The 24,008-nt window shown below is 41.4% G+C and overlaps 1 protein-coding gene across 8 annotated transcripts in view; it reads right to left on the reverse strand.

Moving 5' to 3' along the window:
- Positions 1-24,008, reverse strand: part of LRIG2 (leucine rich repeats and immunoglobulin like domains 2) — an 80,691-nt gene that overhangs the window by 50,334 nt on the left and 6,349 nt on the right. For 2 of the 8 annotated variants that reach the window (XM_055312288.1, XM_055312287.1), the window contains exon 1: positions 15,547-15,971. The exons of 1 other annotated variant lie outside the window; for it this stretch is intronic. In XM_055312288.1, coding sequence (XP_055168263.1) covers positions 15,547-15,785 — 239 coding nt within the window. In that variant the 5' untranslated portion in view covers positions 15,786-15,971. 5 more of the 8 variants (XM_055312290.1, XM_055312291.1, XM_055312289.1 and 2 more) reach the window with 5 other exon arrangements.

The following is a 24,008-nucleotide window of genomic DNA, read 5'->3' on the forward strand; positions in this document are numbered from 1 at the left end:
TGATCCATGATAAAGTTTTTACCAGTCCACAGTGAAATGAAAATAGTAAGGATAAGATTATAAATTTTACATAAAGCTAAATATATTTAATCTACAGAATTGTCCTTATTTCCAAAATTAGGTACTTCCTAATTTTTTGGTGCTGTCATGAAATGACCATAACAACAAATAACTGAAGGAGAGAGGTTCTAATGGTGTCACTTGGTAGAACAAGAAGTTGACTGATACATTTGGGCCTCCAATTCCTGTGTGTGTGTGTGTGTGTGTGTGTGTGTGTGTGTGTGTGTGTGTGTGTTTAAAATCAGAATACTGTGATACAGAGCTCAGCACCCATGGGCAATCCAGTAAAATTATGAATAACTGAATACAATTTGAAAGAGTTTTTGATATAGAGAAGCATAAAGATGGAATCTAACTAGGTTTCTGTCGGGCATCCCGGGTGGCTCAGCCGTTTAGCGCTGATTTCTGCCCTACGGAAGCCTAGAAGCCCGTAGGCCCAGGGCGTGATCCTGGGGACCCGGGATGAAGTCCCACATCAGGCTCCCTGTATGGAGTCTGCTTCTCCCTCTGCCTCTGTCTCTGTCTGTGCCTCTTTCTCTGTGTTTCTCATGAATAAATAAATAAAAATCTTTTAAAAAATAAAATAAATAAATAGGTTTCTGTCTAGGGAAACTTCCATGTCTTCCTACTTTTATACATACATACATACATTACTCCTGACACCAGATGTATGATCCACAACCCCCCCCCCTGCATATACTAACCAATTCTCCAACACCAACGGGATGTACCACAATTCAATTCTGACATTAACAGATGCTAGAGCAGACTCTACACATTAAGAGCTCAGTCTCAGAACACTTACCCCCCATTTCAGCCCCACAGACCATCTCACTTCTCTGTAAAAAGTATGGTGAGGGGTACCCGGGTGGCTCAGTCAGTTAAATATCTGCCTTCAGCTCAGGTCATGATCTCAGGGTCCTGGGACGGAGCCCCGTTTTGGGCTCCCTGCTCAACAGGGAGTCTGCTTCTCCCTCTCCCTTTGTCCTTCCACCTCCCCACTGCCCACTCCCAAACACTCATGTTCATGTGTTCTCTTCAAATTTTTAAAATTAAAAAAAAAGAAGTATGGTGAAAATATCACAGATATAAAAGATAAATACAAGTAGTAGATCCCCACACTACTCACAACTTCCATTTTGACTATAAATCAGAGGTTCCCATGATCCTCTTTTTGGATTCAACCACCTGCTAGAACAGCTTACAGAAATCAAGAAGGCATGTTTACTGGTTTATTATACAATAAAAGGATATGGTAAAGAGCACAGATGAGCAGTCAGATGAAGAGATACATAGGGTGAGATCTGGAAAGGTCCGATGCAGGAGCTTCTGTCCCGGTAAAGTTAGGGTGCATCACCCTCCCAGCACATAGATGTGTATGTTCACCATCTCAGAAGCTCTTTAAAGCCCGTTCTTTGGGATTTTTTTTTAAGATTTATTTATTCAGAGAGAGAGAGAGAGAGAGAGAGAGAGAGAGAGACACAGGCAGAGGAAGAAGCAAGCTCCGTGCAGGAAGCCTGACGTGGGACTCGATCCCAGGTTTCCAGGATCACACCCCAGGCTGCAGGCGGCGCTAAACCGCTGCGCCCCCGGGCTGCCCCTTTGGGATGTTTTTTATGGAGGATTCATTACATAGGTATGATCAATTATTATTAACTCAATTAATATTAATATTAATGTTAATTACTATTTACTCTTCCCTTCAAGGAGAATGGGGTTGGGGCTGAAAGTTCCAAGCTTCTAATCATAGCTTGGTCTTTTCCGTGATAAGTCCCCATCCTTAAGTTATCCAAGAGCCTACCAAGAGTTGCCTCTTGATCAAAAGATCAGAGGAAAATTACCCAGGATATTTCAAGGGATTTAGGCGCTATGTCAGGAATCAGAGTCAAACACCAAGTATTAGAGCACAAAATGCCCCCAATGCTCTCATCACTTGGAAATTTCAAGGCTTTCAGGAGCTCTGTGCCACCAACCAAGGTCAGAGACCAATTTATATTTTTTCTATTATTTCACGGCCCACCTTGGTCTCTGGCCACAGACTCCCTTACAGCAAAAAGATACTGATACATTAGAATCCCATACAGTCATTAATAATTGTACTAGTGCATCATCATATAATCTAAAAATGCTTTCTGGGCAAGGCTACTCAGTTTTGCAGGCTTCCAATCTTGTGAGGTCACAAAAACAAGAGTGGCATAGGCAAACACAGTTTTAGCCAGGCATCTGGGATAACTAGGCTAAGAGATGATATATCATCTCTTACTCTGAGCCCCTTTTGAGTTGTTAATAACATTGGGTTTCCCTCATTATACAACCCACTTATTCGTGCCTTCACCCTCAGCTACTATTGCTCCCCTCTCCATTTATACTCAAACTCTTCCTGCTTCAGAAGAGACATCAGGTTCAGCTACTGTGCCGATTTAGATCTCAAACAGCACTGATAGTCTAGCAGGTACCTCTCCTTCAGCCCACACCACTCAGTTAGGGAAAGGTTACACAGATTTAGAACACCGGGCTATTCTTACCACCAAGCAATATAGTGGCATTCACTCTTAACCTCAATTTTGCCAGATGAGGCAAACCCACCCCGTCAGGCCCTTGGAATTCTAATCTAAGCTTACAAATACAGTTTCTTGCTAAGGAATCATCCCTGTTTTCAGCACTCTGTGTTTGCAGCCCTGGTCCTATAACCAGTATTATCAAGCACAAAAGAAAAAAGAACTGAGGTGATATGAAGAAAGAAAAAGTACAGTCGCTATATGAGGATACGTCTCCTTTGGTAGGAACTAGCATCCTTTGCCACCCTCTCTTCCCCAGATTCACCAGAAAAAGAGGATTCTCCCTGGTGAGGCCACTCCTTTAGTCCCACCACATGTTAAGTGAGAGTGCACACGCATGAACATAGGTAAGCCATACATTCAGGTCTTTACCTCCCATTTTACACAACCAATGTTTTCATTGCCCATTCAAGTCTCTATTAAACTGGTACTTTGAGGAGGGCATCTCTCTGCCCACTTGTTGGACCTTATGAGCTATATATTCCTCGGTCTGAAGAAACCATGGTCGGTCATCCAAATTGTTAACAATTATCTTCTGTTCCAACGCTTTCATAGTACTCCAAGCATTTGCATCTACTGGCAGATAAGCAAAGCCCAGTCCAGAGTCAGTGTCTACTTCCTGTCAGGACCCATCTGTAACTCACCAGGGGTTACAGCATCAGTCTCATTTGTCAGCTGTATGCAGGGCCTTCCCAACAGACAATCTGCCACTTAGCCATCAACAATCTGCATTTTGCTTGCAGATAGAACAATTCTTACCAGCATTTTGTGCTTCAGAAGGTACAAGAGGATTATGTCTAGATTCAGTCATCTTTGCATTGCTGCATGGCCCATATCCACTTATGTCATGGACCCAGGTGGCCACCTCAAGCAAGCACACAGGGATATTTGTTGACTCTAATTGTCTTATAAACCTGAAAAAGGGTTCTTCTGATGAGCATCAACATACCTACTATGCACACTTCAAATTCCTGCAGTGATTTCCACAGGGCTGTGCCCTATGTGGGCATCCCTTTAATAGGCCAGGTTTCCACTGTTCTTCTGCCTAGCCATATGGCCAAGCCACTGGCCACTGCCTGTGAATCATGCAAAGCCAAACACAGGGGCTGTTCAATTCTTCCATTACTGCTAGAAAACCAGTATGCAATTCAGCCCACCGAGTTAATTTGTCTTTACCTTCTTCAATCAGAGTGGTGGCCTTCCAAAAAGGAAGTTCACCTTGGAAATGCCATCACAAACCAAGGAGCTCTTTGTTGGTCAGTTATGAGCTACTTACAGGTTGCTGCCCAAGTGACAATAGGATCCAGCAGCTCCTCACATAGTTCCAAAGTCAGTCCTAGGGGGAAAGAGGCTCCCTGCTCTTGAGTATCTCCCTCCTTGCATTTCCATTTTATTACAGAACTCTTCTGGGCACTGCCCTAACTACTCAAGCGTTTATCTGATATGCAAGATGTTATGAGTATTTCGGTTTTAAGATTATTTTTATGACTTTTAGTCACAGTGACTGTTTCAATTACTATTCAATAGCAAGCCCTTAATTGCCCTTCAAGTGGGAACTTTCTAGTCCAAAGTCCAGTAAGTCATTGCTGGGAGGCACTTACAGGCTTTTGCCATAAGCCCCAGTCTACGGTACACTCTAGTACACTATTACACAGAGAATTTGTCCATACCAGCATTTCAATTTCTATTCTGCACTGTCTGGGCGTGGGCAATCTTACCGGTTCCCCTTCAGTGCATCCAATTAATATTGAAGGGTGGATTTACATGATTTCTGTTTTACAATAATAGGTAAAGGAGACACTCCCCAGATACAATGTCTGTCAAAAACCTGTTCAAACACACCAATTCTCTCACAAACTTTCACTTTACATTCCTAACTACAGCCTCCACTAAGACATTATTAAAAGGTTTTGGTTTTATAATACTAGGACAAAGAGTTCCCCAAGCCAAAAACATTCCCATAAAACATTCAGGTAAAGGAGATGCAACTTCTTTACATAAAACCTGTTTAAACATTCCAACTTTTAAAATCCTATCAACACTTTTATGTTTATGTTCTCTCAACTACATCAGGGTTTTATCAATGGGTTTGGGGATTTGGTACCACAGTGCAAGAGGTTCTCATATCAAGGAACCCTGGGAACTTTTCTTCTTCACCTCCTGACCATTTTACCCTCTCTTGTGTAAAAGGCTTTGGGTCTTGCTCCCGTGGTTAAGCCAAGGGACCCTGGCACTTTGTCAATTTTTATCTCATTTAATCTATCTAACCAATGCTCCAAGCAATTACTAGTCACATTACTTATTGCAATCCCTGCCTTCAGACTTTTAAGTTTCTCCAAACTGAGGTAAATAGAATATACTTGTTTGAGGTCCTTTATGTTGGGGGGAGGGGGGGAAGGAAAAGGTCCCTTTGGCCTGACCAACCTTAGGTAGTGTTGTACTAAAATCTTGAACTCCCATCAATGTCTATTTTATTCATCCCATTTTTTAATAACCATCTAAAGTTTTCCATTCTGCTGGGCTGAATCCCATGATTCTTTCCTTTTTCCTTTGTTTTACACCAAATGATATTTGCTTTATTCACCTTTTTTTTAATTTTTTAAATTTTTTTATTTATTTACGAGAGTCACAGAGAGAGAGAGAGAGAGAGAGAGAGAGAGAGGCAGAGGGAGAAGCAGGCTCCATGCACCAGGAGCCCAACGTGGGATTCGATCCCGGGTCTCCAGGATCGCGCCCTGGGCCAAAGGCAGGCGCTAAACCGCTGCGCCACCCTCACCTTATTTCTTAAAAACTATTTAAAATTTTCTACCTTGCTCATAAAGCCAGTCCCTTGATTCTCTCCTTTGCCTGTCCTTGTTCTCTTGCTTACTTTACCTAATGTTCTTTGTTTTTTAATATTTTATTTATTTATTCACAAGAGACACAGAGAGAGAGAGACAGAGAGGCTGAGACACAGGCAGAGAGAGAAGCAGGCTCCAGAGCCCAAAATGGGACTCGATCCTAGGTCTCCAGGATCACGCCCTGGATTGAAGGTGGCACTAAACAGCTGAGCCACCTGGGTTGCCCTTTACCTAATATTCTTATTAACAGCTATAAAACCTGGGAGGGGAAGCTGGCACAGCAAATACATAAGGCTTCCCAACCATCCATAGGTTTTGCAGCAGGTAAGCTTATATGGGGTGTTCTTGTAAAAGAGCTCCCCCTAACCACAACATTTACTATCAACTGAGTAACAGGCATAGTCAGCAGATAAATATCCCAATTTCATACAGAAAATCTCATATGGCTTATATATGAAGCATACCATCTGCTTCACTGGAGGTGTTCCACTTGGCATTTATAGGGCCAGGTGGGCAGTACCCATTATCAGGGTAAACAGACCTTACTTAGAGTGACTTTTATCCAGTCCACCAGGCTGGCTGTTCTCTAAAGAGTAACTTGCTTTGTGTCTGGATCACATACAGCTATCTGTGATTGCTCCATAATGTGCTGGTGGATCCTGCACCAACCCAAACATGGTCTCCCACACTGCAGCATTTAAAACTAGATACTACTCCTAACTTAATTACTCTCACAATTAATAAAGGTTCTTCAGGAAACTAATGTTACTGATCAATAAAATGAAAACAATTCCTTCAAATAGTATTTCCTGGTCTCAATAGTTTCTTGGTTTTGCCCTCCCCCTACACCAATGGTCTTCTTGACGACCAGAGGTTTAAGAGGTAACTTTCTGTTGTCTTCGCAGTTTTTCCCTTGAGGGGGTCAGCTTTGAGTCTAGTAGCCAAAACTCAGATTTGCTGAAATCGGATCTCGGTCTAGCATCAAGGTCTGACCCAGAACTCTATTTTAATTTCATTTCAGGTATCACAGGTAACAACAGCCAAAGGACTTAACACTTCACCTATCCTTATTAGTTTCCATTTCCTTACATATCCAGTGAACCAAAGTGCTAGGAATTGGATCCATCTCTAAATTCCATTTGTAACTGTTATCTTTAGTAACTGAGAGCAGCACAGCTGCTGCTCATACCATAGGTGAACACAGGCCCATCCAGGAATCAATGGCTCCACATTCCCATCCTTTTACCCTTTCTCTTCCCAAATCACATTTCCATGAGCCAGGCCATTCTAATAAATCTCACCTCTGTGACACCAAATGTCTAGGAAGAACTCCCTGTTTTAAAAGGAAAAAAATATTCAATGACACTTGTTAAAACCTCGTGAGGAAGATTTTATTCAAGGTGGTACAGGTTTTCTCTTCAGGTACAGGGATCAATGTGGTGACATTCTGCAGTGAGGGGGAGACTGGGCTTCAAATAGTGCATGGGCAAGTGGGAGTTTATAGCCAAGGAGAACGGTGGTCAGCCAAAATCAGTGGATGGAAAATCACTAAGAGGAAAAAACAGGGATAAGGTGGGTTCTGGCTAAATAGATCTACAGGGATTCTGAAGACAGGCCAGGGTGACTGGACATCACCTGGAGGATGTTCGAAGATGAGAAAACCAACCAGATATCAAGGGTGTGATTGGATATTGATGGTGAGGGCTTCTTGCTACACTTGACTTAGCAGGGTTCTTGCTAAAACTGCATTTTACAAGTACGTATACAGATGAGCCTAGATGAAAGTTCAGAATTCTGAAATTTAGTCAAGCAAAGAATCTTCGTCAGTCTTTATTCTTGCTCAAGGAAAGAGGCATTCTTCTTTCCTCTGAACAATGTAAGTCTATTCTCTTGTTTAGTAGCCTTTTGTCCATTAAGGACCAGGTGAAGCTTCTGTTGGGACTTGGTATAAGAGGATATCCATTTAATGTGAGTAGTCAGGCATTTAATGAGGGGAGCTTCTATGGAAATACAAGAAAAACAAAAATTAATAGTTAGATTAGAAACCCAGTTTCTGAGTCCAGAGGGCAACCAGCTGAAATTTTCAGACTTGAGCTCAAAGCATCTTTAAATAATGAAGGGTAGCAGTGGCCATCTGATTAATTTTCCTGGTCATCCAGCTTCAGCTTGCAGGGTTTCAGGAAAAAGGCAGTTTTAGTTTCTGGTGATGCCAAGTTAGGAGGGTGGGAGGAAAAACTAGAAACATTAGTTTGGAAAATTATAGCCAGACACTGAAGGAAACCAGAGTTGAGGATTTGGTAGACCGGCAAAGTGTGCAAGACAGAACCCACAAGGGTGCACTACAGTTTTGTACTGAAACAAAAAATATTCTCTTAACAGTCAACCTTTTAATTCTTTTTTTAAAAACAGAATCCTGATCTCATTAGATCTGTCCTGATTATTTACATAGGTGCATCAAGAAAGGTGACTGCCCATACAGCCTCTTTCTGAGTTTGTTTTGGGGTAACTTTTCAAAAGAAATCTCAGATTCAACTTTTAAAAGTATCTTGAGGTTAGGAAGCCAATGTAGGAACTAGCCACCAGACTTCATCTTCCCATACCTATAGATCTGAGTGAACTTCTCTTTCCTTGAGGTCCCCAAGACAGCCTGAGATTTTTGGGCCTGCCAGAAAGTAACCTTCCTTACTCACCTATAACACTGGGAACCCTGTAAGGCAGAGAGTAGGTCAGTTTTTCCAAGAGCACCAGCTCCATGAGGGCAACCTTAGTCCCTTAAACCAGATTCTATGTATGTCACTCTCAAAGATAACATTCCAGTCAAAGCCTTAGTAATAAAACCAATGTTTCCAACTGTATCCTGTTACAAGAACAGATTCTTGTTCAACTTACACAAATAACTTTAGTATCATGAAAATAAGACCATGCACTAAGAGTTTCCAAATTCTGGAGGAATCAGACAGGGAGAAAAAGTAATTGTTTCATATCTGTTGACGAAGGTATAATCGGATTGTAAGCTACAGACTGCTTGAGAAAAAAAAAAGTTCTTTAAATCTGAAAAACATTAAAGAACCAGCACTGCTTCAAGCAAAGAGTCATAAAAAAATGTAACCATCATTATCAGTCTTCATTCAGTCCCATGTAATTAATTGTTATTCTGCTGATCTTGTGTTAGCAGTTTTATGAATCCATCAGCTTCTTCACTAGTTCTGGAAATTCTTAGTCCAATGCATGGTCTTAAAACTATTCAGTTGATACCAATATGGAGTATTCTTGCCTATAGCTGATTATAAGTAGTCTCAGAGAAGAATGAAAATAAAACAACTTGTCTGTGAATGAAAAAGACTTATAGTCATGGTTAAAATTCTGATTAGAGTTTATTTGATAAAGAAAGTTATTTCTGTATCATATAATATTTTAACATCCTAAATTGGACAACTATGAATTTCAAACATCTCTGGAATACCATTAGTAACATATATCTATACAAAAATAACCTAAGAAGGTTTGTCATTTCTTATTTGACAATGCTTCTCATGTAATCTAAACATAACAAATAAACCTCATTAGTTTAAATCTCTCTTGCAGGGTGAGCAACAAATCCTTTCAAATTTTTTCAGATACCCTCTGGAATATTTCAAAGTTAGTTTGAGGTCAAAAAATTCCATTTAGGGGTGCTTTAGTGGCTCAGTCAGTTAAATGTCCAACTCTTGATCTCAGCTCAGGTCTTGATCTCAGGGTCTTGAGTTCAAGCCCTGTGTTGGGCTCCACAGTGGGCATGAAGCCTACTTAAAAAAAAAAAAAAAAAATTCTACTGAGATTTTGATTTTGTAAGTTGTCAAAAATGTCAAATGGTTTAAATACCTGACTAGGTATGGGGCACCTGCATGGTTCAGTCCATTAAGCATCTGATTCCAGCTCAGGTCTTGATCTCAGGGTCCTGGGATGGAGCCCTGTAATGGGCTCAGCACTCAGTGGGGTGTCTGCTTCTCCCTCTCCCTCTGTCCCTCCACCTGCTCATGCTCACTCTCTAATAAATAAAATCTTAAAAAAAAAAAAAAAAGCCACTTGACAGGTACTGTGAAACAGTACATATTCATTTTTATAAAGTGATAAAAAGAGATCAGAGGCAAATACAGAGTTACACAGTTGGAAAAAAAATCTTAGCTTTTATAGTATTGAAAAGACTCAATTTTTTAAAGTAATCAAAGACTTGGGGCACCTGTATGGCTCAGTCAGGTAAGTGTCCAACTCAAGATTTCAGCTCAAGTCATGATCTCAGCATCATGAGACTGGGCCCATAGTAAGACTCCATGCTCAGCAGGGAGTCTGCTTTTTCTCCCCTTATCCTCTCCCTCTGCACTTCCCACCCCCTGCACACTGCACATGCAAATGCTCTCTCTAAAATAAATAAATCTTTTAAAAAAATAATCAGAGACCTGATGAACATAAGCAGCTCAGGAAATTATTTTAATTAGACACAAAATCTTCGTTTCCTAGGCAAATTACATAAAAGGTAAAGGAAAATCTTTTTACAGTTTTTTAATGAAAACAAATAATCCAAGAAAACTTTGACATTCTAGTTTTGCATCAGTATACACTTGATATTACAGTTCAATTTTAACTTAATTTTTTTTTTTAATTTATGATAGTCACACACACAGAGAGAAAGAGAGAGAGAGAGAGAGAGAGAGAGAGGCAGAGACACAGGCAGAGGGAGAAGCAGGCTCCATGCACCGGGAGCCCGACGTGGGATTCGATCCTGGGTCTCCAGGATCGCGCCCTGGGCCAAAGGCAGGCGCCAAACCGCTGCGCCACCCAGGGATCCCTCAATTTTAACTTATAAATAAATCTATTTAACCTCAGAAACTTGACCACACATAAAATTCCTGTTCTGTACATCTATAATCATTTTTCTAATATCCATTCAGTTTTTGTCCTATATTTTTTCTTCTTTCTCATTCTGGAACAACCAGTCAGTCTACCTTAGAATAAAATTACTTTTTTCCCTGAACAAAAACATATGCCTTCATGTCTTGCATACTTTGCATACAAAGTTGTTTCATATTATTTTTATGGTTTCTAATAGCTCTATCTACATACACTGATTACAATCTTTAGCCCATTGATAAACTTTCTTTTACAGAGAAAACTATGAAATAGACAATTGTGGCCTGTCATATGTTAGCATTCTGTAGATTAGTAACATAAGCTAATTACTAATTAGTAATTAATAGAAGCATTCTGCTTCTCCTTCTCTCTGCCCCTCCCCCACCCTCCCAACCCTTCCCCCACCCGCTCATGCATGCACACACTCTCTCTCTCAAATAAATAAAATCTTTAAAAAAACAAAATACTGGATTAGTTTCTCTATTTCTGAGAGTTTCAGGAATACTTAATTTATGTAAGTGCTCATTCACCTCTAAGGCAGCTTGAATAAAGCTCCTTTAATGAAAAAAAAAAAAACTCCTTTAATGGATTTTATAAATTAATTTGGTAATATCATCCAGAGGTAGAAAAATATCACTACAAGTACAACATACATACATACACACACAAACACAAAGAGCTACCGTTTCCATTCTAAAATTTTAGGCATGAGTTGTAAAACATAGTAATACAATTCACTGGCTTATACAAAATAATCAGTTGTCTTTCTCCACTTCCTATTTTATACAAATTGTTTCTAGGAAATGCAGGGCCAAGTTAATGTTATTTACCAATTGTGTGTAAAGACCACCTTCAAGACATTCTCTCGCCCTGACATGTCATCTTATGAAGGTTGTGGACCAAATTTCAAATGAGTGACCAAGGAGACATCTAGCAACTGTCTGGATGTCTCCAAAGCTCATCCAACTGACCAAAACAACCAGTCTATTTCCAATTAGCTTTTTTCCTTTTCAGGTCAGGTAGTTGCTTTGGGGGGGCGTCCCTAAGTCCCCTGACAGTCCCCAGTAGAGGGCAAGGGGCCAAAATTCAAGTGACCATAAAGACTGTGGTGGAAAAAGATCTGGCAGAGGTAGAGAGGAGGAGGGAATTTGGAGGGGGATGTAAGAAAGATTCAACAGAACTGGAGGGAAGACTGAGGTGAGGCGGTAAGAGGAAGAAGGAGGAAGAGCAGCAATGGGAAGGGAGAGCTCTTCAAGGAGATTTGGGGAGATCTCAAATTTCCCAAAGAAGCCAATGAAGTTCTTTATTATTCTCAGGAAAAGCATGCCAACACAAATGGAGGTAAACAGAGTTGGCAGAAAACATAGTTAGCAGGGGTTCAAGAAGGATATTCGAGTCAAAGGAGAAGTTCCCATGAAAAAGCAGGACTTAACACAGAAAACTAAGAGGTGTTATAGACAGCCAGAAAGAGAGACTTCCAGGACAAGGAGTCAATGGGGGGGAGAGAGGTGGAAGAGTTCCAGGAAATAATCCCTACTCTTGAAAAAAAAAAAAAAAAGCCAGGAAGAAGATATTTCCAGACTGGTAGGTAGCTTTCAAACAAAGAAACCTAGAATTCTAACCCAGTTTCTTACAAGCAGCTGTGCCTGGCACTCTGAGCTTCTTACAAACATGGGACTCCAACCCAACCTGTGTTTATCTGGGACTCTATTTCATCTTCTAAGGTATACTCAGACTCTTAAGAATCAAAATCTGTCCTTACCAGCTTCCACGGACATTTGTCCGGAGCAATGGTTCAGGAGTCGGACTCACCAATGGATCCCCGATCAATCAGTCAGGAGTGAAGATATAAAGTCTTCAAAGGTATGCACTTAGGGTCCTGGGTGAGAGGTCTGGGGGTCCAATGATGAATCTGATCCTATCCAAGTTGAGGCAACCATAACTGTTAAAAGGAGAAAAATGATACTTGTTAAAGCATGGTAAGGAAGACTTTGGGGGTGGGGGGTTGAGGTTGTAAACTTTTGTAGTGGAGGAAAGAGATTGGGCTCAACTCTGGATACTGCATGGGCAAGAGGGACTTTATAGCTAAAGAGAAGGGTGGGGTCAATGAATGGAAAATAATATATTAAGAGGAAACATCAGGGTTCAGGGGGCTCCAACTAAACAGCCTAAAAGATTCTTGCTGAAAACAGGCAAGGGAATCAGACATCACCTTCAGGAGTGTGTAGAAGGAAGAACTCAATCAGATATCAATCAGATAAGGGGAGGGGTTCCTGCTAAAACTACATTTTACAAGGATGTGTACATATGGCCCAGGAAAGTTTCAGAGGTCCGACAAAAGCCTGCCCAAGAGTTTTTGTCACCTATTTCTTCCTTTTACTCCACACATAATACTTCTGACACCAGACATGTGGGTTTTTTTTCCTCCCACACCAACCAATTCTCCAGCACCAGTCGCAATTCAATTCAATTCAATTCTGACACTAAATGGAGTTAACGCAGACCTCGTGACGTAAGATCTTTCTTGTAAGACTGCCTGTCCCCCACCTCGCTTCAGATACCAATCACAAGTAGTGGGTCCCCACTACCTACAACTTCTGTATGACTTGGTTACAAATTGGACATTCCCATGACCCCCTCACTGGATTCAATCACTTGCTAAAATAGCTCGCAGAACTCAGAAAAATACTTACTTACAGTTACTGGTTTATTATCTAATAAAGCATATGGTAAAACACAGATAACCAGCCAGGAGAAGAAATACATAGGGTGAGATCTAGAAGGGTCTGGCGCAGGAGCTTCTATCCCAGCAAAGTTGAGGTATGCCACCCTCACCATGTAGATATGTTCACCACCCTAGAAGCTCTTTCAAGTCCACACCTTTGGGATTTTATGGAAGTCAATCATATAGGCATGATCAATTATTAACCCAATCTCTAGCCCCTCTCCCCTTCCAGGAGAATAGGGATAGGGCTGAAAGTTCCAAACTTCTAATCATGGCTTGGGTCTTTCTGGTGATGGGCTCCCATCCAGAAGCTATTCAGAAGCCAAGAGTCACCTCATTAGGTCAAAAGACACTCCCATCACCAAGGAAGTATCACGGACTTAGAAGCTCTGTGTCAGGAATTGGCCGAAGACCGAATGTTAGAACACAAGACACTTCTAGTGCTCTTATCATTTAGGAAATTACAAAGGTTTCAGGAGCTCTGTACCAGGAACCAGGCACAGATACACATATATTTCAAAAAGCAAAATTAATGGATTTCATCTATAATCTTTTTGATGATGGCCACAAGTTTCAGCATTTGAATTTGAATAACTAATGTATTTGCAGCATTACATCTACTTTAAACATTCAAAAATTACATTTAAAAAACCATGTGTACCTAGTGGTTATACAGCTGAAGGCAATTACTGGAGAATGTTATATTTCTCAGTTTAAAAAAGCATGACGTTTTAATATGCTAAGAGTTCTGCTAATGTAAGATTTCCATCCAATTACATTTCTACAACAGAATTGCTCTCCAAGGCACTTTACTTCAACTGAAAATGTCAATTTCATCACAGGACATTTAGAATTTGGGATGTCATTTGGCTTTAGGAAATCTGTCTAGATTCAACAAAAATCAAACTCAGACACAAAATAATTGTATCTTACATAAAACTATTCATAATTACTGTTTACCTACCAATAGAGGATCTTAAAGGATCTTAAAAGTAAGCCACATTTATTTCAATTACAGATAAAGTTGTGTTGGTTTTAAACCTGCACCCGATTTATTCTATCATAATCAAGTAGCTATTCCAAGAATTTCTTAGAAAAAGGCACTTGCTGTATTACAAAGATGCTGTGCTAGGCTCAATTCAGACTATGCTGCTCAATGACACCAGGTTGTTTTTTGTTTTTGTTTTTTTTTTTTTAATCAGGTTTTAAATTAAATCTGGATCAACAGAACCAGAATTAGCTACAGGCGTCACTACCATAAAACAAGAGAAAACATTTCGTTTTATTATAGATCTACTAGGCTACTACAACATTTGGTCATTTAAGTTACCTTAATTTTCTCAAAGAAATTCTGAAGTAGCTTTCTTTCCCATCTATCTTAACCTGTATTTGTAAAGGTTTAAATGCTTTAAACTCTGCAGCAGAGAGAATTTCTATTTGCATTTTACTTGCAAGGAAAAATCCAAACAGCCCCCTTCACACCATTCTTTTTTGTGACACTCTTTTCAGAGATGACTCTATCAGAAGTCTATTAATTAATAAATTCGTTGCTCAGTTAGCAGCATAGAAATAACTGTATGTTAGTGGTTAAGAAACCCCATAATTGAAGCATTTAACACCTACTGTTGCTCTAATGCCAGCAGGCTGCCTCAGACTAATGAGCTCCCCAGGTGCCACTGTCTAACACAGGCCTGTCAAGATGAGCACTCAGCAGAGGAGTCTCCAGAAGAATTCCTCCAATCGCTGCACTTGCTTGTCACACATAAACAAAGAGAACTGATTTTTAGCTTCTTTACCACAAGCAAATGCACTGAAAACAATTAAAGCATCGCATGATCTGGGAAAGAATGTTCCTTCCCTTCTTTACAGTGAATTCTGAATTAGATTTAAAAAAAAAAAAAAAACAACAACACGCTACTTATAAAGCTATTTTCTCAGGTTGGTACTGGATCCCCCTAACACAGGCTGTTGCAACCCTGTAGTTGAAGGATCAAAACTACATCGCCAGACGTGCCAAAATCGGAACCAAGAGACAAAAGGACCATTCTTCTGTCACTGGCGAACGTGACGGTAAAATCACGTACCTGCGGAGCATTCAGGTTGAGTTACACACTGGATGATGCAGCCCAACACAGGCGAGGATCTCCAACCGTCCAGAGTGGATCAGAGTGAAGGCCGGCGCCCAGGTCCAGAGCGCCCCTCACAACGTCCCCATCCCAGCTCCTCCCGGCCCAGAAATCCCCAACTCCTCGGCCTCCACGATCTTAACCCCGGTTTCGCACGAGTCTCCAGGACCCTGACTGCAGGTTTTTGAGGCTCCCACTCCACCACAAAGAAAGTTCCCGACATTGTAATGGCATTTCTCTTCAGAACGCAAGCTCCCGACCGCGACCTCCGACCGAGCGTGTCTCCCTCGGGTGCCCGTGGAGGGGGAGCCCCCTCTCCTCTGGACCCCCCGCCCGTCAAGTCTACTCACAAGCTGGCAGCGTCAGGGGGCAGCGGGCTCGACAGCGCCTTCCAGCTCGGCGCTGGTAGTTTCCTGCGACTGCAGTCCAGCAGGGGGATGCGGCACGAGCAGGGCGCGGGGCAGAGGCCTGCCCGGGCGGCCGGCAGCAAGAGGAGGACAGCCGGGGCGAGGACGAGGAGCCGGGAAAGCGGTCCGGACCCACGACCCAGCAGCGGCTCCTCCCGGGCGCCTTGGGGCGCCGGCGCCATTTTGCCCCCCGACCCGGACCCAGCCGAGAAGAGCTGCCAACCAGAAGAGACAGCTCGGCGGCGACGTCCGGCGGCTGCGCGGCCACCCCGGGCGAGGCGGTCGCCTGTAGCCTCTAAAGGGAGGAGAGGGGCGGATACGCACAGCAGCGGGGGCGGCGGCCGGGGACACACGGCACGGGCCTTACGGACGACGCTCCTCCGCCCCGCCCCGCCCCGCCCCGCGACGCAACGTCCTCACGCACAGGAGCCACCCAATCGGTGCCACGGAACGAGGTCGCGCCGGGGGCGGGGCTCTGCGAGAGGCGGGGCCGGTGAGTGGGGGTTTCTTAAGGAGGACTTTAAGGTGGCCGGCCCCTTGCAGCGCCCCTCTGGGCTCCGCCGCCAAGCCTCCGCTGGAGGGCGCAGTGGCTCCTTAAGAGGAGCAGCGGCTAGAGCTCTGCGAGTCGCGTTCTGATTGATTGGGCGTTATCTACTTTAGGGTAGTAGAAAAGGATCTTTTTTCTAGGCTCCAAGAAAGGGGAATAATAGAAGAGCTACCGTCCTCATCGCGGACTCTGAAGGTAGATTGGTAACCTGGTGTTGGCTCCAGAGCCCAGCTGGGGCCGCCTCTGCCCCCTCCCGCTGGGTGCAGCTCCTGCGCTCCTGCAAGTGGCCGGCAGTCCCCACCCTGTTCACAGGAAGCCTGTTATCACCATCAGCGGCTGGACTCCCTGAGCTCCGCAAGGCAGAGGCCTTGTTTATTCATCTGTGTACCTCCAGCTTCTTTTCCTTTTTTTGTAAGCTTTTATTTATTCACGAGAGACACACAGAGAGAGGCGGAGACCTAGGGAGACAGAGGGAGAAGCAGGCTCCCTGCGGGGAGCCTGATGTGGGACTGGATCCCACCACCCCGGTAACGCCCCGAACCAAAGGCAGACGTTCAGAAACCACTGAGCCACCCAGGTGCCCGGTTCCTCCAGCCTCTATTCGAGCTTGGAGTTTAATAAATGTTGATGGGACTGCACCTACGAGGCATATCTCTAAGGAAAACACCCTGCTGTCCTCTGTTTTAGAGAAGCTGTCCTAGATGCTCACACTCAGAAAAGCAAAGGGGACATTAAAAGGGGATGTTAAGTAGTCAACAAAGCGAAGGCTGGGTCTGACAAAATTTTTTTATTTATCTAAAACAGAGGTTATGAAAAACATACTGGGAAGAGCAAAGTCTGACCACCTTATGCTCACTCGGCCATTTATTATAACAAGTTTATGAATAAGACTTTGAGAATAAGAGTGGTAGCTCACTTATGTGGTGCTTTTACACTTTTTTTTAATCTTTTATTTATGAGAGTCGCACAGAGAGAGAGGCAAAGACACAGGCAGAGAGAGAAGCAGGCTCCATGCACCGGGAGCCCGACGTGGGATTTGATCCCGGGTCTCCAGGACCGTGCCCTGGACCAAAGGCAGGTGCTAAACCGCTGCGCCACCCAGGGATCCCGCTTTTACACTTTTCAAAAAGCATTTGCATCTGCTACCTTGTTTGGTATCTGAATGACTGTTAAAATTGACAAGACGGCTATTGCCAATAAGAAAACAGGCCCAGAGAGGTTAAATGAAGTGTTGGGAACAAATTAAACTGAGTAAATTTGAAGATCTAGTTGGCTTTATGCAACATTCATGAACCAGGTGGCATTCCACCCAGCTAGTAAAAAAGGAGCTCTGGGGGGATGTACTAAATGGAAGGCATTTGTAGGCAGAAAGGGGCAGAAAAACAAAGTTTCTAGCAAAAAGTTACCCCCTTTGGTGAGGAGAGAGGGGGTCTATCAGGCACATTAACTCACCAGTGCTGACCAGGTTTAATTCCAGACTCATTGATCAGAAACCACAGTCCCAGGAGAGGCTAAAACTGTAATTAGGTTAGGTATTTGATCTTGGTTTGCTGATGTGGGGCTCAGCACAAGTGACTCCATTTTGGATGTGTTGTTTCTATTTCAACACAAGTTACCTGGAGCAGAGACAGACTGGCATTTACTAAGGGTTTTCTGACTCTTGCGAATTGAAAGACTGAACAGGTTAAAAAAAAAAGAGAGAGAGAGAGAGATAATGCCTAGGTCATAGGGTTGTCCTAGGAAGTAACTGAAATCAATCTTTCCGTGGCAGGTTTGGAGTTACAATTATGCTTTTAAAACCCTTTTTTACATTTTTAAGTTCAAAATGTTTCTTGGAATCAAAGACATATGCAATTCTCCAATCTGAACCAAACTTTAAAAGCCAAGACAGCAGCGTGAAACTTACTCTTCTCTTCCCTTCCTGGCTGTTTAAGCATGTTTAACAACCTCCACTAAGAAACCAAGCATAAGGGATCCCTGGATGGCGCAGCGGTTTGGCGCCTGCCTTTGGCTCAGGGCGTGATCCTGGAGACCCGGGATCGAATCCCATATCGGGCTCCAGGTGCATGGAGCCTGCTTCTCTCTCTGCCTCTCTCTCTCTGTGACTATCATAAATAAATTAATTAAAAAAAAAACAGGCATAAGCAGCAGTATCTTAGTACCTCTCTGAATTATAGTTTCAGAGCTTCCCTATGGGCACAATAGAAATTCATGCTCTTTATCCTGTGTCTTCACCAATAAATTGTGCAAGTCACACCAGCTAGGAGACCCTCCAAGTTCTTAATTCCTTCTGCACATTATTTTTTACCATTCTGATAGCATTTATATACATCTTCTATCTCTTGTATCCCCCATACAGACTAGCACAGTACGTGTCATATAATAGACACACAATAAATGTTTGATAAATGAATAGATGATAATATTATTTTACTCTCTACTAGAAAAAACTACCTAAAATTTTTTCTTTAAACTTTTAGCATGGAAATTTTATTTTATAGCAATAGAAGAATCATAGAATAAGACCCATACATATGTCCAACTAGATTTAACAAATACATGTTATTAATCAAGTTTAATGATCAATTTCTCATTAACAATGGAATAAAGAGTTTTTACATTCATTGTCCTAAAATTGTCCTATTAATCCTTGGGTGCCAAGTACCTGGGCCGAGTTTTCTGAGTTCAGTGTAGCCCATAAACCTGAGACCACACCAATTCCAGACTACTCATTTTGGATCCCTTCTTGCAGAAACTTTCTATAAACAACAGACCTTTGTATAAACACCATCCCCTTAAAATTTATCTGCCCCATCTCCCATTTTCTCAGGACTTTGCTCTTTGCTAAGGCATAGCTGACTAATCTAGCCAATTTTACTCTCCTAAACTAGATATCCCAAAATCACTCACACTTTTGCTTCTTTCTTACTTCCCAAATCCAATCAGTCACTGGGCTTTATTGATTTCCCCTAAGGAATGCCAGAAATCTTTCCCTTCTTCCCATCCCCACTGCTACTGTCTTTGTACAGACCTTCTTCTCTCATGGGTATTAATCCAGTAACCTCTGAACCCATCTCTTGTCCTCACCCCTCTGCCAGAACTATTTTTCCACAGCATAGTGATATAAATATGTTGTTAGTTTTTCCCTGCAAGAAAGATTTGAGGAGTGCCTGGTTGGCTCAGTCAGTAGAGCATGTGCCTCTTGATCTTGAGGTTGTGAGTTCAAGCCCTGCATTGTGTGTAGAGATTACTTAAATCTTAAAAAAAAAAAAAAAAAAAAAAAAAAAAAAATTTGGTGTTCCCAGTGGTTTTTATTCTGGTTTTGGTGTTTTCCCCAATGTTTTATAGAGAACATGGATTAGTTTGGAAAACAGAAAAAAACATACTTTTTATTAATGACTTAACATTGCCTGTAATATCAAATTCCAAATTCTCTGTTCTACCATTGAAGATTCCACAGTCAGGGCCCAACCTAACTACCTCCCACATTTCCCATGATCTCCTCACCATGTTCTCCATATTCCAGCCACAGGAAATTATTTGCCTTTCATAAATTGGTCCATGCATGTCTATACTTATTTGTACATGCTGTTCCTTCTAGAGGTTGTCCTACCCTACCTTCTCCAGCCAGACATTTCTTACTTTTTGAGGTTCTTCCTCTTTAAAGATTTCTCTTACTCTTCCAGGCATTCAGTAGTTTCCACCTCCACTTTTCAACCACAGTCCATGGCATTATATATATATTTTCATATTTGTCAACTCCATCCCATTGTGTTGAAAATAACTTTTTCTAGTTGTCCTCCTAAGTAAGATATCTCTATACTCATTTTATATCCCTGGTGCTAAGTGCAGTGTCTGGGATATAAGAGATAGCAAATGAATATTTGTGACTGAATAAATTATTGTTAACTCCACTGTTTCTCATTATTTACAATAGCCAAATTATGGAAGCAGCCCAAGTGTCCACCCAGAGATGAATGGATAAGGAAGATACAGAGTGTGTGTGTGTGTGTATACATATACATATGTATATTCCATTATATATACATATAACATACCCTAAAAAAGAATGAAATTTTGCCATTTGCAACAACATGGATGGAGCTAGAGAGTATAATGGTAAGTGAAATAAGTCCATCAGAGAAAGACAAATAACACATAATTTCACTCATGGGATCCCTGGGTGGCGCAGTGGTTTGGCGCCTGCCTTTGGCCCAGGGCGCGATCCTGGAGACCCGGGATCGAATCCCACGTCGGGCTCCCGGTGCATGGAGCCTGCTTCTCCCTCTGCCTGTGTCTCTGCCTCTCTCTCTCTCTGTATGACTATCATAAATAAAATAAAATAAAAAGATACACATAATTTCACTCATATGTAGAGTTTAAGAAACAAAACAAATGAACAAAGGAAAAAGGAGAGAGAAAGAAACCAAGAAATGGATTTTTAAAAAAAGATTTTATTTATTTATTCAAGAGAGACAGAGAGAGAGAGAGATGCAGATACACAGGCAGAGGGAGAAGCAGGCTCCATGCAGGGAGCCCAACACAGGACACAGGACTCAATCCAAGGTCTCCAGGATCAGGCCCTGGACCGAAGGTGAAGGCGGCGCTAAACTGCTGAGCCACCGGGGCTGCCCTAGAAGTGGACTTTTAATGCAGAGAACAACTAATGGTTATCAGAGGGGAGGGGAGGGGGGGATGGGTGAAATAGCTGATGCGATTAAGGAGGGCACTTGTGATGAGCACCAGGTGTTTCATGGAAATGTTGAGTCATCATATTGTACACCTGAAACTAATATCACACTGTATGTTAACTATACTGAATTAACATAAAAAGCATAATTTTAAAAAAGAAACAAACTTCACTCTTACTGAACTTAAAACAAAAAACAAAGAAACAAAAAACTTCATTCTGCTCTTACTGAAGCAGCACAAATCTATTTAGAATGCGTTTTGCCTCCTTCCATTTCCTCCTTCCTCAATCTCCTTTTCCCGCTAAAGCAAAGAGGAAATAATGATAATAATTACTTTTCATTGAAGCAAAATCTAAAGCCATAAAAAAACAGATAAACTAGACTTCATAAAATTTAAAAACTTTTGTGCAGCAAAAAAAGTGAAAAGACAACCCATGAAATGGCAGAAAATATTTGTAAATCCTATATCTCATAAACATATAAATAACTCCTGCAGACACCTGGGTGGCTCAGTGGTTGAGCTTCTGCCTTTGGTTCAGGGCGTGATCCTGGAGTCCTGGGATGGAGTCTCACATTGGGTTCCCCGCAGAGAGCCTGCTTCTCCCTCTGCCTGTGTCTCTGCCTCTCTCTGTGTGTCTCTCACGAATAAATAAAACCTTAAGAAAAAAAACTTTAAAAAAATAATAACTCCTATAACTTGGAGTAACTCCTATAACTTGGGTGGCTCAGTTTGTTGGGCATCGGACTCTTGGTTTCAACTCAGGTCATGACCTCAGAGTTGTGGGTTTGAGCCCCACATTGGGCTCCGCACTTGGTGCAGTCTGCTCACCCTCTGCTCCTCCCCTTCTGCTCCTCCTCCCCACCCCCTCAAGCTATCTCTCTCTTTTTCTCTAAAATAAATAAATAAATAAATAAACTTTAAAGAAAACCTCCTACAACTTAATTTTAAAAAATTGAAGAATGGGCAAAGGACTTAGACATTTTTGTAAAGAAGATATACAGTGGCCAATAAGCACATAAAAAAAAATGCTCAACATCCTTAATCATTAAGGAAATGCAAATCAAAACCATAGTGAGATAGCACTTTACACCCATCAGGATGATTATTATCAAAAAGAAAGCACCCCACAAAACAAAAACAAAAACAAAAACAAAAAGTAAAGAGTGTTGTGAGGATGTGAAACTGAAACTCTTATGCATTGCTGGTAGGGATGTAAAATGGTGCGGCTGTTGTGAAAAATGGTATGGCATTTCCTTTAAAACTTAAACATAGAGTTATCTTCCCACTCAGCAATTCCACATCTGGATATATACCCAAAAGAATTAAAAGCAAGGATTTGAAGAAATATTTGCATACCCATGTTCATAGCAGCATTATTCACAATCAGCTAAAACGTGGAAGCAACCCAAGTGTCCTTCAACAGATGAATGGATAAAGAAAATGTATATACACTCAAAAGAATATCATTCACCCTTGAAAAGGAAGGGAATTCTGACCCAGGCTACAACATGGATGAAACTTGAAGATATTATACTAAGTGAAATAAACCAGTCACAGAAAGATAAATACGGTTAATTCCATTTACATGAGGTATCTAAAGCAGTCAAATTCATAGGGACAGAAAATAGAATGGTAGTTGCCAGGGGCTGAGGAGATCATTGGAGAAAGGATAGACTTTTCAATAAATGGGGCTGAGATCATTAGATAATCATACAGGGAAAAAATGAAACTAGATCCTTTCTCACACCACACACAAAAAAATCAATTCAAGACCTAAAAATGAAAAGTAAAACCATGAAACTTTTATAAGGGAATAACAAAAACTATCTTTTTCATTTTGGAATAGAAAGGGATGTCTTAAGGGATCCCTGGGTGGCGCAGCAGTTTGGCGCCTGCCTTTGGCCCAGGGCGCAATCCTGGAGACCCGGGATCGAATCCCACGTCGGGCTCCCGGTGCATGGAGCCTGCTCCTCTCTCTCTCTATCTCTCGTGAATAAATAAATAAAATCTTTAAAAAAAAAAGAAAGGGATGTCTTAAGCGGCGCCTAGATGACTCAGTCAGTTAAGCGTCTACTTTCAGCTCAGGTCATGATCCCGGGGTCCTAGGAGAGAGGCTGCATTAGGCTCCTTGCTCAGTGGGGATCCTGCTTCTCCCTCTCCCTCTCCCTGTTGCTCCAACTACATGTTCTCTTTCTCTTTCTCTCTCTCTGTCAAATAATAAATAAATAAAATCTTTTTTTAAAAAAGGAAAAGAATGCCTTAAAACAGAAAAAGATAATCATAAAAAAGAATGAAAAATATGCAGACATCAAAATAAACTTTCAGTCACAAAAGACACCAGTAAAAGATACAATATACATCACCAACAGTCTCTCAAATTTGCAAAGATTTCCTACAAATCAATAGGAAAAAGGCAAACAACCTAAAAGAAAAATGGGCATAAAATTTAAAGGTGCACTTCAAAATAAAAAAAATACAAATAGCCAAAAAGCACATGATACATTGTTTAATCTATGTGTCAGGAATGTGAAATATTTTTTTTCAAAAAAGGAATGTGAAATATTAAAGCCACAATGAAATACCACAACATGTATCAGATTGATAAAAATTACAAAACCTGACAATCCTGGGTGTTGGTAAGAAAATGGAGCAACAAGGTGTCTTATCAAAGCTAATGGGGATAGGTATTAGTGTAACCACTTTGCAAAACAGTATGGGGTTATATCTAAGATATATCTGAAAATGTACATATATCACAATGCAGCAGTTCCATTTTGGGGTATACACCTTAGAGATAGGCATGCTTACCACCTGGATACATGCACCAAAATGTAGACAGCAGCCTTATAATTGCCAAGAACTAGAAACAACCCAAACATAATGTTGAGCCCAAAATCCAAATCACAAGAGTGCTAATTATTGTGCCAAATCACAAATATTATTTTTCTTCATATAAAGCTTAAAAACAAAGAAATATTTATTTAGAATGCATACACAGTAAAACTATAAAGAAAGAAAAGCAATGATTCTTATGAAAGCTAAGAGTGATGACCTCTACACAGAAGGAAGACAACTGTGATTGATACAGAACACACAGGGAACTTCTGGAGTTCCAGTAGTATTCTGTTTCTTGACTTGGAGAGCAGTTACATGGTTTTACTTTATA

Source organism: Nyctereutes procyonoides, unplaced genomic scaffold, assembly GCF_905146905.1.
Source record: "Nyctereutes procyonoides isolate TBG_1078 unplaced genomic scaffold, NYPRO_anot_genome, whole genome shotgun sequence".
Classification (NCBI taxonomy): domain Eukaryota; kingdom Metazoa; phylum Chordata; class Mammalia; order Carnivora; family Canidae; genus Nyctereutes; species Nyctereutes procyonoides.